The sequence below is a fragment of the Vidua chalybeata genome, chromosome 7, assembly GCF_026979565.1.
Source record: "Vidua chalybeata isolate OUT-0048 chromosome 7, bVidCha1 merged haplotype, whole genome shotgun sequence".
NCBI classification, from domain to species: Eukaryota; Metazoa; Chordata; class Aves; order Passeriformes; family Viduidae; genus Vidua; species Vidua chalybeata.
In genome coordinates this window covers 8,154,388-8,167,665 of record NC_071536.1, presented here as the reverse complement: position 1 = coordinate 8,167,665, position 13,278 = coordinate 8,154,388, and the positions used below count along the sequence as shown (strand labels likewise).

At 38.1% G+C, this 13,278-nt stretch overlaps 1 protein-coding gene across 2 annotated transcripts in view; it reads left to right on the top strand.

Moving 5' to 3' along the window:
- COL5A2 (collagen type V alpha 2 chain) overlaps positions 1-13,278 on the top strand; it is a 98,472-nt gene that overhangs the window by 72,565 nt on the left and 12,629 nt on the right. For both annotated transcript variants that reach the window (XM_053947652.1, XM_053947651.1), the window contains exons 19-41: positions 83-181; positions 635-679; positions 783-881; positions 1,585-1,638; positions 2,148-2,255; positions 2,759-2,812; positions 3,524-3,622; positions 4,287-4,340; positions 4,844-4,942; positions 5,040-5,093; positions 5,192-5,245; positions 5,737-5,790; positions 6,357-6,410; positions 6,747-6,791; positions 7,218-7,316; positions 8,085-8,192; positions 8,321-8,374; positions 9,848-9,901; positions 10,023-10,076; positions 11,102-11,155; positions 11,918-12,025; positions 12,133-12,186; positions 12,389-12,442. In XM_053947652.1, coding sequence (XP_053803627.1) covers positions 83-181; positions 635-679; positions 783-881; positions 1,585-1,638; positions 2,148-2,255; positions 2,759-2,812; positions 3,524-3,622; positions 4,287-4,340; positions 4,844-4,942; positions 5,040-5,093; positions 5,192-5,245; positions 5,737-5,790; positions 6,357-6,410; positions 6,747-6,791; positions 7,218-7,316; positions 8,085-8,192; positions 8,321-8,374; positions 9,848-9,901; positions 10,023-10,076; positions 11,102-11,155; positions 11,918-12,025; positions 12,133-12,186; positions 12,389-12,442 — 1,611 coding nt within the window. The remainder of the gene's footprint in view (positions 1-82; positions 182-634; positions 680-782; positions 882-1,584; positions 1,639-2,147; positions 2,256-2,758; positions 2,813-3,523; positions 3,623-4,286; positions 4,341-4,843; positions 4,943-5,039; positions 5,094-5,191; positions 5,246-5,736; positions 5,791-6,356; positions 6,411-6,746; positions 6,792-7,217; positions 7,317-8,084; positions 8,193-8,320; positions 8,375-9,847; positions 9,902-10,022; positions 10,077-11,101; positions 11,156-11,917; positions 12,026-12,132; positions 12,187-12,388; positions 12,443-13,278) is intronic.

The window sequence follows — 13,278 nt, the reverse complement described above, 5'->3', positions numbered from 1 at the left end:
TCAGTATTCCTCCTGAGTTACTTTATAGCGCTGCATTTCAGACCAAAATAATCTGAAGTTGATTTCTCATGTGGAATCCTAGGGTGAAGCAGGTCCAACAGGTCCTCGAGGTCCTGAAGGTCCTCAAGGACAAAGAGGTGAAACAGGTCCTCAGGGCCCAGCTGGGTCACAAGGTCTTCCTGTAAGTACATTGAATTGAGTTCCTCAGTGCTCAGCTTGTGCATGTTCACCTGTTTATGGGGGTTTTTAGTGTGCCACCTGACAACAGTTTTACTCAAATTACCTTTTTTCCCAAGGAAAAGAGGTCTCATTCCTTTGTTTTGTGCTAATTGTATTAAAAATAACTATTTGTCATTTTATTACAAGTTGGAAAACTGAAAGCTACACAGTCTCATTAAAGTCTCAATCCTCAAAGTACTTTAAAACTTAAGCTTAAACATAAGATCTTCAACATTAAAAACCACATTAACTTGCATTATTTATTGCTCTTTTTAGCATTTGCATATGTTGCTATATTTATTTAATAGCCTTTATTTTCTGGTCTTGTAAAGTGGATAAAATAACTGTCCTCTGCTTTTGTGATTGATGCTCATCTCATTAAAATGACTTTTAATGATTGGTACCTTATCTTTAGGGTGCTGAAGGGACAGATGGTTCCCCTGGTGCAAAGGGCCCTACTGTAAGTAATCATATTTCCTGTTGAAGAAATTGTGCAAGTTAATTTCTTTTATTTCCTTGTTTTGGTTGTGTTTCCTTACTGTGCTTCCTGTTTGTATTTGTAGGGATCTCCAGGCACTGGAGGACCCCCTGGATTATCAGGCCCCCCTGGTTCCCCAGGACCACAGGGCAGCACCGGCCCCCCCGGGATTCGAGGCCAGCCGGTAATGGGGTCTTTGTCCCTTTGGGAATTGCAGTGCCTGGCACATGTGTCACTCCATGGCACTGAACTTTGGGAATTGCAGTGCCTGGCACATGTGTCACTCCATGGCACTGAACTTTGGGAATTGCAGTGCCTGGCACACGTGTCACTCCATGGAACTGAACTTTGGGAATTGCAGTGCCTGGCACATGTGTCACTCCATGGCACTGAACTTTGGGAATTGCAGTGCCTGGCACACGTGTCACTCCATGGAACTGAACTTTGGGAATTGCAGTGCCTGGCACATGTGTCACTCCATGGCACTGAACTTTGGGAATTGCAGTGCCTGGCACATGTGTCACTCCATGGAACTGAAGCAGGGATTAGCAGTGGGATATCTTTAAATACAGCAGTAGCATGCCAGGGAGACTGCTAAGACTCAGATCCTGTGAATATACTGTGTATCCAAAATACCACTACTTCTTTGAAAAAGAAGTGTATCTTTATAGACCTGGGAAAAGAGATTTATTTAAGTTTTTGTCTTGATAACATAATAATAAAAAAGCATAATAAGGGTAAAGACAAACCATTATAAGCATCATATTACACTGCCTACAATTAGTGACTAAACTAGGAAATGTTTGTTTCATGGCATAATACAAAATGATGAAGTGGTTTATGCAGATTTTTAACTTTACCAATGCTATTCATGTGTTTGTTTTCAGGGAGACCCTGGTGTCCCAGGTTTCAAGGGAGAAGCAGGACCCAAAGGTGAACCTGTAAGTCTCCATATGCTTTTTAAGATGAAGAGGAAACATAGAGGCTTATAACCATGTAACTTTTTGGGAGAAAACCAACTCTGAAGAGTTTGAGTTGGTTTATCAACCAATCTTCAGCTTTTCTTTCTCACTAGTTAAATAATCATGTATTAACTGACAAAAATATAGAGGTGAAGTAATAGTTTACCACTGTCTTCTCCTTTGAAAATTTCTATTAGAGTCTCACTGAATTTTGCCTCTTTTGCAGCTTGACAAAGTACAAATTATTGTGGGTGATTATAAGAAGCAGTGTCCAGCCCAACTTCAGAATTACAGTTTATTAGCTTATAAACATTTTAAAAGAGAAAAGCAGATGCTGAAAAGCTGTTATTTTTATCTGATCCAAGACCTATTTTCTTCTCCTTTATTTGAAAAAATGTTTATAATGTCCAGAAGGCAGTCTGTTTCAATATGCCTGAGAAATGGTGAGCTTAACAATGTTTTTCAAAATAACATTTTCTTCTCACTAGGGCCCACAAGGTCCCCAGGGTCCCATTGGCCCCATAGGTGAAGAAGGGAAAAGAGGTCCTCGAGGTGATCCAGGGTCAGTAGGTCCACCTGGTCCTGTTGGAGAGAGGGTAAGAAATCTAGAGGAATAATATGTCTTAAGAGATGCACTGCTAAGCTGAAAAACTTTTTGACCTACCCATGGATGTTCTTACAGCTGGATTGTGGGTGTAGTCAAACCTTATTTTCCTAGCAGTAGTTAGTACTGTGTGTTATTTTTTTTACACTGGATACTTTTATGTGGAGATTCAGTACCCAGGATAGTATGGTAGGGAAAAGGATGGAGCTAGGACAAACTCATCTACAGACTTTTTCCTAGGCCTGCACAACTGCTCATCTTTGCTTTCAATGAGGCTGTTCACACAGAAGGAGCTGTCCAGCATGCATGAATGAGACACTGAAGTTTTTACCATTCTTAAGTCATAATCCCACCCCCTGCTCCCCAAGTTAAAGTATTGAAGTAAAAAAGTTCTAAGGAAATGAACTGAGTCTTCAGTCCATAAATCTGGTCCTTTATTTGTAATAAGCTATGTAAAAATTAAGATAATTGTATCATATCTACTGCTTTTCCTAGGGTGCTCCTGGTAATCGTGGTTTTCCAGGTTCTGATGGCTTGCCTGGACCAAAGGTAAATTATATTAAAGTGTCCATCTTTTATTGTGCATTTTGTTAAATCTTCATACATCCAGATATGTAAAAAGAAAGTGTTCATTAAAAATGTTCATTTCATTAAAAATGTCTGCTTCTGGGCAGAAAGGCAGATGCAATTTACTGATGCTAAAAAGGGGTCTGAATGTTTTGAGACATAAATTTTTTGTGAAAAGTCACTTTCAGTTCTCATGATGTTCAGCTTTGTTTGCTTGTCCCTGGCTCAATGCTCCCTTGTTTTGACATGTGCAGAGTAAAGGATTGACCTGTTCTACTCCTATATTGCTTTATGTATTGCTGCGTAGGAGGGGGCTCTTTGAAAAATTGCTTATTCTTTGTGTGTGGTGTGATTTTCTAGACTTGTCCCTTAAAAAAAAGATGGGTTTATCTGGCTTTCCTAACTGCTCTAACACTTCCAGGGAAGTGACTCACATAGGCATTTGTCTAGTACTTCTGTAAATTTCTACCTTCTTGGTAAAAATACAGGGATTCTAAAATGCTTATATAAACTTGCTTTAAGGAAGAGAAACTTTTAAGTAATAATTTTGGGGAGAAAATAATAGTAAAAGTATTAATGATTTGTAACTTAGTTTGCAAAAATAGATCCTTAATAGAAGATACTGTTTTATTTCACCTGCTCCTGCTGTCACTGTTCTAGCTGTTAACTAGTAGCTCACTGGTGTCTTTCTAGGGAGCCCAAGGAGAGCGTGGTCCTGCAGGATCTTCTGGACCTAAAGGAGGTCAGGGAGATCCTGGACGTCCTGGTGAACCTGGCCTTCCAGGTGCAAGGGTAAGGGACTGGTGGCAGTACCCTATAAACTGTGGTACCTTGCATTTTCCAAGGGCAGCAGTGAATGTTGGGAAATTCAGAATCTGTTATGCAAGACTGGTTTCAGTGGGGCTAAAGGCCAAAAGACCTGTCTTTATTTCCTGTTCCTGGTGGGAAGCACAGGTTTTGGCTTAGAAAAAGGAGAAATAGCCCTGATTGAGAGCAGCTGATGCAAATGAAGGATGTGTGTTTGTAAAGCACAGTTGCCACAGGTAACATGATTGAAGGCCAACCTTCATTAAATTGGTGATTGGTAACATAGAAGATTGAGTGGTACATATCACCTAGAGACTTTTTTTTTCAGGAAAATTATTGGAGGACAATTCAAAATATCAGAAAAAAAGGATAAAGGGAACAGTATAATGTGATATAGATCATGGCAGAAATAAAGACGAGCCTATGAGAAGCTCAAGAGGTGGAAAGCAAGAAAAGAGAGATTAGGAAGAAGGAAAATCAAAGACAGTGAGGGATGAAGCTATAAAGTGAACACAAAGATGAAGATCTTTAACATAGAGAAGTTCGTGCCACAGCAGTAACTGAGCATTTCTTTGGGATTTTTTTATGTTTCTTGATTGTTATAGAATTATAGACCTAACCCTAACACCAATACTATTCCTGCTTTTAGGGTTTGACAGGAAATCCAGGTGTTCAAGGCCCTGAAGGAAAACTTGGCCCCTTGGTAAGTGACAAAAACTAGTCTTTTCAGTTAATATCACAGTAATTCAAGGGTCCCATCTCACTGAAATTTCTTTTATTAACATGAGTTTTCTTTATTTATTAAGGCTTATCTTCTCTTTTGATAGTTCACTTTACCTTCCTAACTTCAAATTAATTGAAACAAATAATGTTTGTTTAGTTTTGTCTGTGTAGCAGTGTCTCTTGCTTACCAGCTGCTGCATCATTGTCAAATGTTTGAACTAAATATTTTTCTAGTTATTTGTAATAACTAGATATTATAAATCATTTGTACATGATTCAGTTCTAATAATTGCATAGCATTTGGTTAAATCCAGCAGTATGGCTATTGTTATATGTGCTGTAAAGACATTTTGACTGATAAGTGAAGCCCCAAGCCTGGTTAATGTTATTTTCCTTATATATACAAGCATTTTCTTGGGATTAATAAATTCATATGAATAAATATATTTAGAATTTAATGTGTAAAATGCTTTATGTCTGCAGGGTGCTCCTGGGGAAGATGGACGTCCAGGTCCAGCAGGTTCCATAGGAATTAGAGGTCAGCCAGGTAGCATGGGCCTTCCTGGGCCAAAGGGTAGTAGTGTGAGTATGGCAATCCCTTTTTGACTTTAACCATTTTTGTATATTTTAATGGGTGAAAAAATATCTAAACCTGGTCATTTTTATTTCTGCAATTTAGGGCGATCCTGGAAAACCCGGAGAAGCAGGCAATGCAGGAGTCCCAGGACAGAGAGTGAGTGTGGCTGTTATTTGCAGTGATCATGGAAAATGGTGCTTTTCTTTTATGTGTCTTCACTATACAAGATTTCTTCCCCTGTTATTTTAACGTAGGGAGCCCCTGGTAAAGATGGTGAAGTTGGCCCTTCCGGTCCTGTTGGCCCACCAGTAAGTCAGTTTTTACCTCTCTGCCTGCCTGCCTGGCACTCCTCTTTTGTCTTTGTCTTTTATTCTTATCAACCTTCATGCCAGTTGTTGATTCCAAGCAAAAAAAAATCCAAGAACATTTAAAGAAAAAATTGTCCTGGAAAAATTGCCAGCTTTGTATTAAAATATATATTAGCAGTCTAATTCCTTTTACTGACTATTATGAAAAAAATATGCAAGGAGTAAAAAATTATTGTAGTTAATTTTCCCAACTGTCTTGGTTTTAATGGAACCGAGTGTCTTCCTGTTACCAGAGAACCTTTAGGGGAAGGATTTTAAAGACATTATATGCATTTTATTACATCTTTTAGATAGGCCATCTTGTCCTGGGATAAGTAAAAATGTATAGCAAATAAATACCTAATTGAAAATATGCATATTCAGAGAAAAGAAAAAATTGTGGAGCTTGCCTATATTCCTCTTATGTTTACTTATTACTTCCTTTTGCGTAGGGACTGGCAGGAGAAAGAGGAGAACAAGGCCCTCCAGGTCCTACAGGGTTTCAGGTATGTGCATTCCTTTTTTTTTTTTTTTTTTTTTTAATTAAAAAATAAACAGCCATATCTTTATCAACTTAAATTGGAGAAATTGAATCAAGTCATGCATAATATAACTTCAGAACGAAGGCAAGGATGTTCAGAATAATTAATGATCCATAACTTTCATATCAGCTATGCACTAAACCAAACTGGCAAAGGCTTAAATACCAGCTCTGTATCCCTTGAGAGGACCTTTGATGTTAATCAGTTTTAATTTGAAGATTTCCAAAAAAGTTCCAAATATGTAGCAAAATAATTGTCTTGATAATGAAGTATTAATTAAATCAATATCTGTTTATAGAGAACTTTACTCTTAGGGCTGAGATGTCCTGCAAATGTTAAGGAAGGGCTGCCATCTCATTTAGAGAGAGGGAAACACTTTGGTGCAATATTCATATAACTCCCTTGGGGATCTCTGAGAGTGTGCTCTTATACTGAGTGTACTGTAACATTCATGACCTTGATGTCCTAGTTAAGTCTGGATTTATATAACTTCATATCATGTTAGTGACCATTTCATTTACTTTTTACAGGGCTTGCCTGGGCCACCAGGTCCTCCAGGTGAGGGAGGAAAGCCAGGTGATCAGGTATGTGTATGTGTAACATAACATTAAAAATTATACAATTTATAAAGTAATTTTACATTTTCTTTTCTCTCTAATTGAATTTCCCACTCTGTTTCAAAATGCTTACTGATTGATGTAGTCTGCAAGCTGTTTAAGAACTGCTTTGGCAAAAAATAATTATGAGAATCTGTGTTCTTGGACTGAGCTGCACTATCACCTCTTCGCATTGACAGACAGGATTTAGAACTGGCCATCTACATTCACAGTACTTTGGAAATAAAAATGTTTGTCTCTAATTTCCATAACTATAAAGTTATGAATAATGATTTCATTCTAATGGTGAATTTATGTTCTTAGGGTGTGCCTGGAGATCCTGGAGCTGTTGGTCCATTGGGCCCCAGGGTAAGTGTTTTCTTTCAGAGTTTAAATGTTTATAACAGTTCTCTGAGGTTGGAAGCTGATGCATAACATGGACTTTAACAGCTAAAGTCCTTTGATCTTTTTCCCCACCAACAAAATATTTGTAAATATGGATATGTTTTAAGATAGTTGCTGTAAAATCTACCACCTTTAATGATTTTTGTAGCTCCTGAAGTGGTGTTGGGTACTAGCTGCTAAATGATTTGGTTTATGCTGTGAACTGGGACTTTTTGGTTTGCTGAGCAACATATTTCCCCCACCTCCAACAGTAAAAACATAAAACTAGTTTATTTAATCAGTTCTCCTAAATATGTTCACAGGCTCTGCTGCACTTATGGTGCATTTAGGATTTTGTCTACCAGAATTCTATCCTGCCTTTTAAATAAATGATGATCTTCCATTTTGTAGGGAGAACGTGGCAATCCAGGGGAAAGAGGAGAACCAGGTGGCTCAGGTCTCCAGGGTGAAAAGGGTATGGCTGGAGGCCACGGTCCCGATGGCCCAAAGGTAAACTGAGTAGAGATTTACATTGCTGTGGTTAGAGATTTACATTGCTGTGGTGATGTGATATATAATTCTGCTCATTTGCATGAATATGAGAGATATTTTTTATTATAAATATGAAATACATCTCCCTTGTATAAGGAAGGACACAAGATTCCAATTATAACAATATTAAAAATTTGCAACATAAATGTTGAGAATTCACAGTAGTACTGGGCAAAGCCATTTGTGAACTGCAGAAAACCTTCTAGCAATGTTGTAGGAGCCATGCCAGTTTACACAAAGACACTTGGTAGGGCTAAGCTGTTAAAAGAAAATGATGAAAGCTTCATGCCTGCATGCATGCACCTGCTGTGGATGTGATTAGGCCAGCAAAGTCAGGGAGTGCCTCTAATTCTGTGAAACCTGTAATAGACATGAGCATCTCTGCACCTGGAAACTTCTACTGGTACCTAGCTTCTGTACTAAACCTATGTGATGTCAAGGTCAAGGAAGAAAGATTCTCAAGATTCTTTTTTTGTCTGTTTTCATCTCCAGTATGCACTGATTAAATATTAATGTATTTGGAAGAACTATGGTATTACAGTTGAACTTCCTGAGTAACACAATGGGAAAAGAAAAGTATTTGGATGTGAATAAAGTCCAAATTTCAGATAAAATTATTACTTTAAATTGTACCTCAGAGATTTCAACACAGGCACAACATGTTATGCAGCCTGGAGACAAAGATGCTTCTCAGATGAATAGGCAACAACTTGTTTTTTGTTCCAGGGAAGCCCAGGCCCTAGTGGGACACCTGGAGATCCAGGACCACCAGGCCTTCAGGGCATGCCTGGAGAGAGAGGGATTGCTGGAACACCTGGCCCTAAGGGTGATAGAGTAAGTGTGTTTATTGCTGTCCTCTTGAGTAGCATGACCTGTCTGTCCCTTAACACTGCAGTTATTCCAGGGTATGACCTACTCAGCCTTCAGTGCCATAACTGGGATTTTCTGGGTGTTTTCCATAGGGCGGCGTAGGTGAGAAAGGTGCTGAAGGTACAGCTGGCAACGATGGGGCAAGAGTAAGTAAATCTGTCCCTCTCTTTAGACCTGCTCTTCACACACAGTTTGTTTACTGTGCTAGGGGACTCACCTTGTGGAGTTAAACACTCCGCAGTGTTATCATGGTATGTCATGTGTTTACAGTCATTACCTCACCCTCCAAGTCTTTAAGTTTTTCAAGACTGCTGTGCACAACATTATGGGGAGTTTATGTTCCAAGCCCCTATTTGGTATCATCAATAATGCGGGTTAAGAGCTCAATGGAAAGGATTCACAGTTGATTTGGGATTCGACTAAGTTGACTATAGTAAAAAATATGAAAAAATGAACAGGCAGAGATGAACAGGCAAAAAGCAAACCTTCCAGCTCTCAGTTTTGGACTAAGGCAGATGCCTCCTTATTGTCTGCATTGAGTTGCCCACAAACTGTCCTGAATTTCACAGGTGAAAATTCCTGTCAATGTACTAAGCTTCACATAAGCAGTAAGTTGCTGGCACTTCTGGAAAGTTTTGAATCTCCATTGCATTAATAATAACTCTAGTCTGCTCAAGATGTGTTCAAGACACATTGCACACACACTGCTGCACAGACCAACTGTCCAATAATCGCAATTGCACTGGGTTTTCTTTGTATGCACTGACCATTTTTCCTTCCCAGATGTTATTTGAGTTACTTTTTACATGAATTGAGAATATATCTGAGATTCTTGGGTTGTGCAAACCAGCTGAAGTACTAGCCACTAAGCATTTGGAAGTCTGAGGTACAGTCAAAATACACGGACTACATTTAATTGCCAAAGAGGAAAAATTTTTTGAGAAACCCTATACAGAAGCTCTAATAAAGTTATCATCTGTGAGCTGGAATTGGTTGTATAAATCAAACATTATCCAAAGACACAGAGCAGTTCTTAGTCATTATAAGGGATGTTTAGAGCTTATGGTAGTTAATGAACAGGTGAAGTAATGATCAGCTGAAGTAATGGTGGAATTGGTGGATTTGGAAGGAGAGTTTGCAACGTATTTGCCTGCCTTATAAAGAGATAAAGGACATTTTTGAGTAGTTTGTAAGATCAAAATGAATCTTCAGAAAAAATGATGGATACATTACAATTAATTTAAAAAGTTAACTACTAGCATAAAAGAAACAGCACTGTGCAGGTGGGGAAAAAGACTTGATTCCTTTTTGAGAGAGTAAAATAAAGCTGGGGCTTTTTTTTTTTAATATCATTAGCCTTATTCATGAATACTGCATAAAGCAGATGATGAACTTAGAGAAGAAAGAGAGAATGAAGGAAAGCAGATCTTTTGTGGGGAGTTTGGTCGTTGGGAGAGGAATTGAAAGTCAATTTTAGATAAAGAAGACAAAAGAAGTTTCCAAAGATAAAGTAGAATTCAAAGGAATGAAAAAGGGAATGGTAATATATGATAAGTTTTAAACTGTCTTTTTTGGAGCATCACTTTTCTAACTTCCTATCATCTTAATTTGTTCAAAAGGGTCTCCCTGGTCCAATAGGCCCAATGGGTCCAGCAGGTCCCACTGGTGAAAAGGTAAACTGATTTTTATTCCTTTCCCTACTGAAGTTTCTTAATATTTTCAGACTTCATTAGCATTTTAATGACCAAACAAGTTAGTTACTTGGGAAATAAAATTCTTTCATTTTATTTTAAGGGTGAACCAGGTCCTCGAGGTCTAGTTGGTCCTCCTGGTTCTCGTGGAAACCCTGTGAGTAAACATGCTTTTTATTTTGTCTGGTATAAGTTAACAATACCTAACACTGATCCAAACTCCAGGCATTTTTCTTATTTGCTGATATATTTTCCCCTTTTTTCCTTCCCTTTCTCTGTAGCCAAGTGTGAAGTTCTAACTTGTTGCTGTGCACTTGCAAAAGTATTACCAAATTTTCTTCCTGTGACCTATATTTGTTTTAGGGCAAACTTTATAGAATCACCCTCACTTACCTCACTTCTGAAACTATGCCACCACTTGTAATTGTGTCAATGTTTTCAAAAGCATGCCCCTAGCAGATACCGCTGCACATAAACAAATATTTAATGGGCAAAGCGCAGAGGTAATCCTTAGTTCATCCAGTTATGTAACTCTTGTCATCTTCCATCTATTAGTGATTTGAAGTATTTTAAGGGTTGACTTCAATTAGGGAATTAGAGGCTCAGCCCTTCTACATCCTTCATACTGCTTGAAATTGATTATGTCCATGTCATAAATCAGAACACTCTTATTTCCAGTATAACTTGGAGCAGCTTCCACCCTTTAAGGGAGTGCTGGAGTTGGCAGCCTTCAGCTACTTCTTTTCCAAGCAAATGTTGAGTGGAAATCTCAGTTGAAGCCTGTTGTGACCTTATAGAAGAGTCCATCTTTGAACTACTGTTTTTTTTCCCCAGTGTGATTGGAGTGGTAGGTTGAATGAAGTGTGTGCTCTTTGGCCATCCCTGGAAGGGGTGGGTTGTGACCAGAATTTCTCCTAATGCTGTTTTAATATTCACCTGTGTCTTCCATCTCTGAATTCTGAAAGCTCAATATAGTCTTGAACACATGGCAGCTTTTAACATCATAGCTAACATCCTTTATTTTATGATTAAAAGATCATGTGAGTCTGATTAATAGAGCAAAAGTATAATGACACTTATGACAGTAAATAGTTAACATCCTTTCTGATATATTGAACTGTAACTGATACTATCTGCAGAAAGATGGTTGTTAAATACAGTTATTTGAATTTTTCTGACCAGGGTTCCCGAGGAGAAAATGGCCCAACTGGCGCTGTTGGTTTTGCTGGCCCCCCGGTATGTGTTTTGGAACACTAATGAGTTTCTTTTCCTCACGCTTTTGACACACTTCATTTTCTTCATTATGAATAATATTGTGGAGTTCTGGATCAGGAGTTACATTCTTGCTGCAAAAAGAGCTGTTTCTTTCTCCCATCAGTATATCAAGGGCAGGAAAGGGCCAACAAGCGCCCTAGACATTTGAAAAGTGGTTTTCTTGTTAAGATTATGTAATTGCTTACCAGATTTCATATTTTCATTAGTATGTTATGTTGCTCCTTTGAGATTAAAATGAGGGAAGTTAAAAAGTGTCTACTGAAGGTAGCAAAGATTTGCACCATGAGTAGTGAAGGCTGGAACGAGGTGATGGACCAGATGGACTGGAATACCCTCAGCTTTCCCACAGCCTAAATATCCTGTTTCAGGATCCCTTTCACAGTCTTGCACCTGTTTCCCTTGATGGGAAAAAAAGCCTAGAAAAGACAATGTTTGTTTTGTAGCCACTGAGGAAAACAGAATATCTAAAGAGAAGAAAAATGTGAGCTAGATAAGTAAAATATTTTAAATGAAAATACTGCCTTCACAGAATGTTTAGAAAATGTCATGTGTGATCTTCTAAAGACCATGCTGAATCATTAAACAAATGCAGTGTTTTCTGGACTGATTTTTACCCTTGGTAGTTTTATTTTTACCCTTTTAAAATTATCTACAGAATTATTTTCTTAGGAATGATTTGGTGTTGCCTGCCCTGATGTTTCTTCTAAATAATTTTTCTTATAGGGCCCTGATGGTCAGCCTGGTGTGAAAGGTGAACCTGGAGAACCTGGACAGAAAGGAGATGCTGGATCTCCAGGACCACAGGGTCTTGCTGGGTCTCATGGTCCTCCAGTAAGTACGAATAAAATCATTACAGAACCAGTGACATAGGCTGGTCTTGTTCATTTAAAAAGTTCTGGGTGTTCACTATCATCCCTCTCTTTCTCCTTTCCTTTTAGGGCCCTCCAGGTGTTCCTGGTCTGAAAGGTGGTAGAGGAACTCAGGGTCCACCTGTAAGTAGATATAATGTGTTGAGACCTGGCTGCAGATAATCTAATACAGAAATTTTATGTAATGTGTATTATGTAATATAATATTATTCCTTATCTCAGCTTGTTTTTTCAGTATGTAAATATAATTTGCTCACTAATTCAGCCAAGAACATTTGAGGTGTTTCTTTTGATAAAGATGGCATTAAAAAGGAGCTTTTTTTAGGGTGCTACTGGATTCCCAGGATCTGCTGGAAGAGTGGGGCCTCCAGGACCTACTGTAAGTTAATTATGATTTTCCTAGTAGGTATGTTTTATAAAGTGGTCACCAAGAATTTGAAGGTTAAATAAAGGAAGAATGGTGAGCCAGTGTTTATGGCCTGATGCTATTGAGGAGAACAGTTTGTCAGCACTGACTTCTGTGACTGATTGTTTGCATCATTAAATAAAACTCATTAGTCTTCAACTTGGTTCAATGCCTGATATTGGTCCAAAGCTTTCCTTTGGGTTAAATAGGCTTTCAAATTGCTGCTCACATTGCTTCAATGACTTGATTACTTGGAGGAATAAAAAAACCCAACTTATATTTTCCTCTATATTTTACTTTTTCTCCTTTTAGTGGTGACTGAAATTACAATTGTTTTTGGAAAAGAAAGAATCTCTGCTGAGCTCTCTCATTGGTGGAGTTTCTCATAAGTTCCATTAAAATAAACTCAAACCCTCAAACACAAAATCTCCTCTGTTCAAACATTTTCAGAAAAACTATAAAAAATACTAGCTGTGGATCAAGTTGAGGGTTGACCTCCACACAGAGAACTGTCATGCTTCATATGCCTTTTAACGTTATGATGAAAAAAAGACATCCAGTCATTGTAAGGTTATCAAAAGTGAAGTTTATGGAAAACTTTATAGACACGTGAAGTCTTTTAAAAGTATTTGAGAAATGAACAAAGGTCTGTTGAAGCACTATTTTGTACCATGGAAATGAAAAGTTTGGATGTGGACTTTAGTTTGATGATATTAGAAAGAATGGGCAAAGGTGAGTTTTCTAGCAGTGGTTATATACTTGAGGTGAAAGAAAAAAACAAAAAAGAGAGAGACAAAATGAAGTGTCTT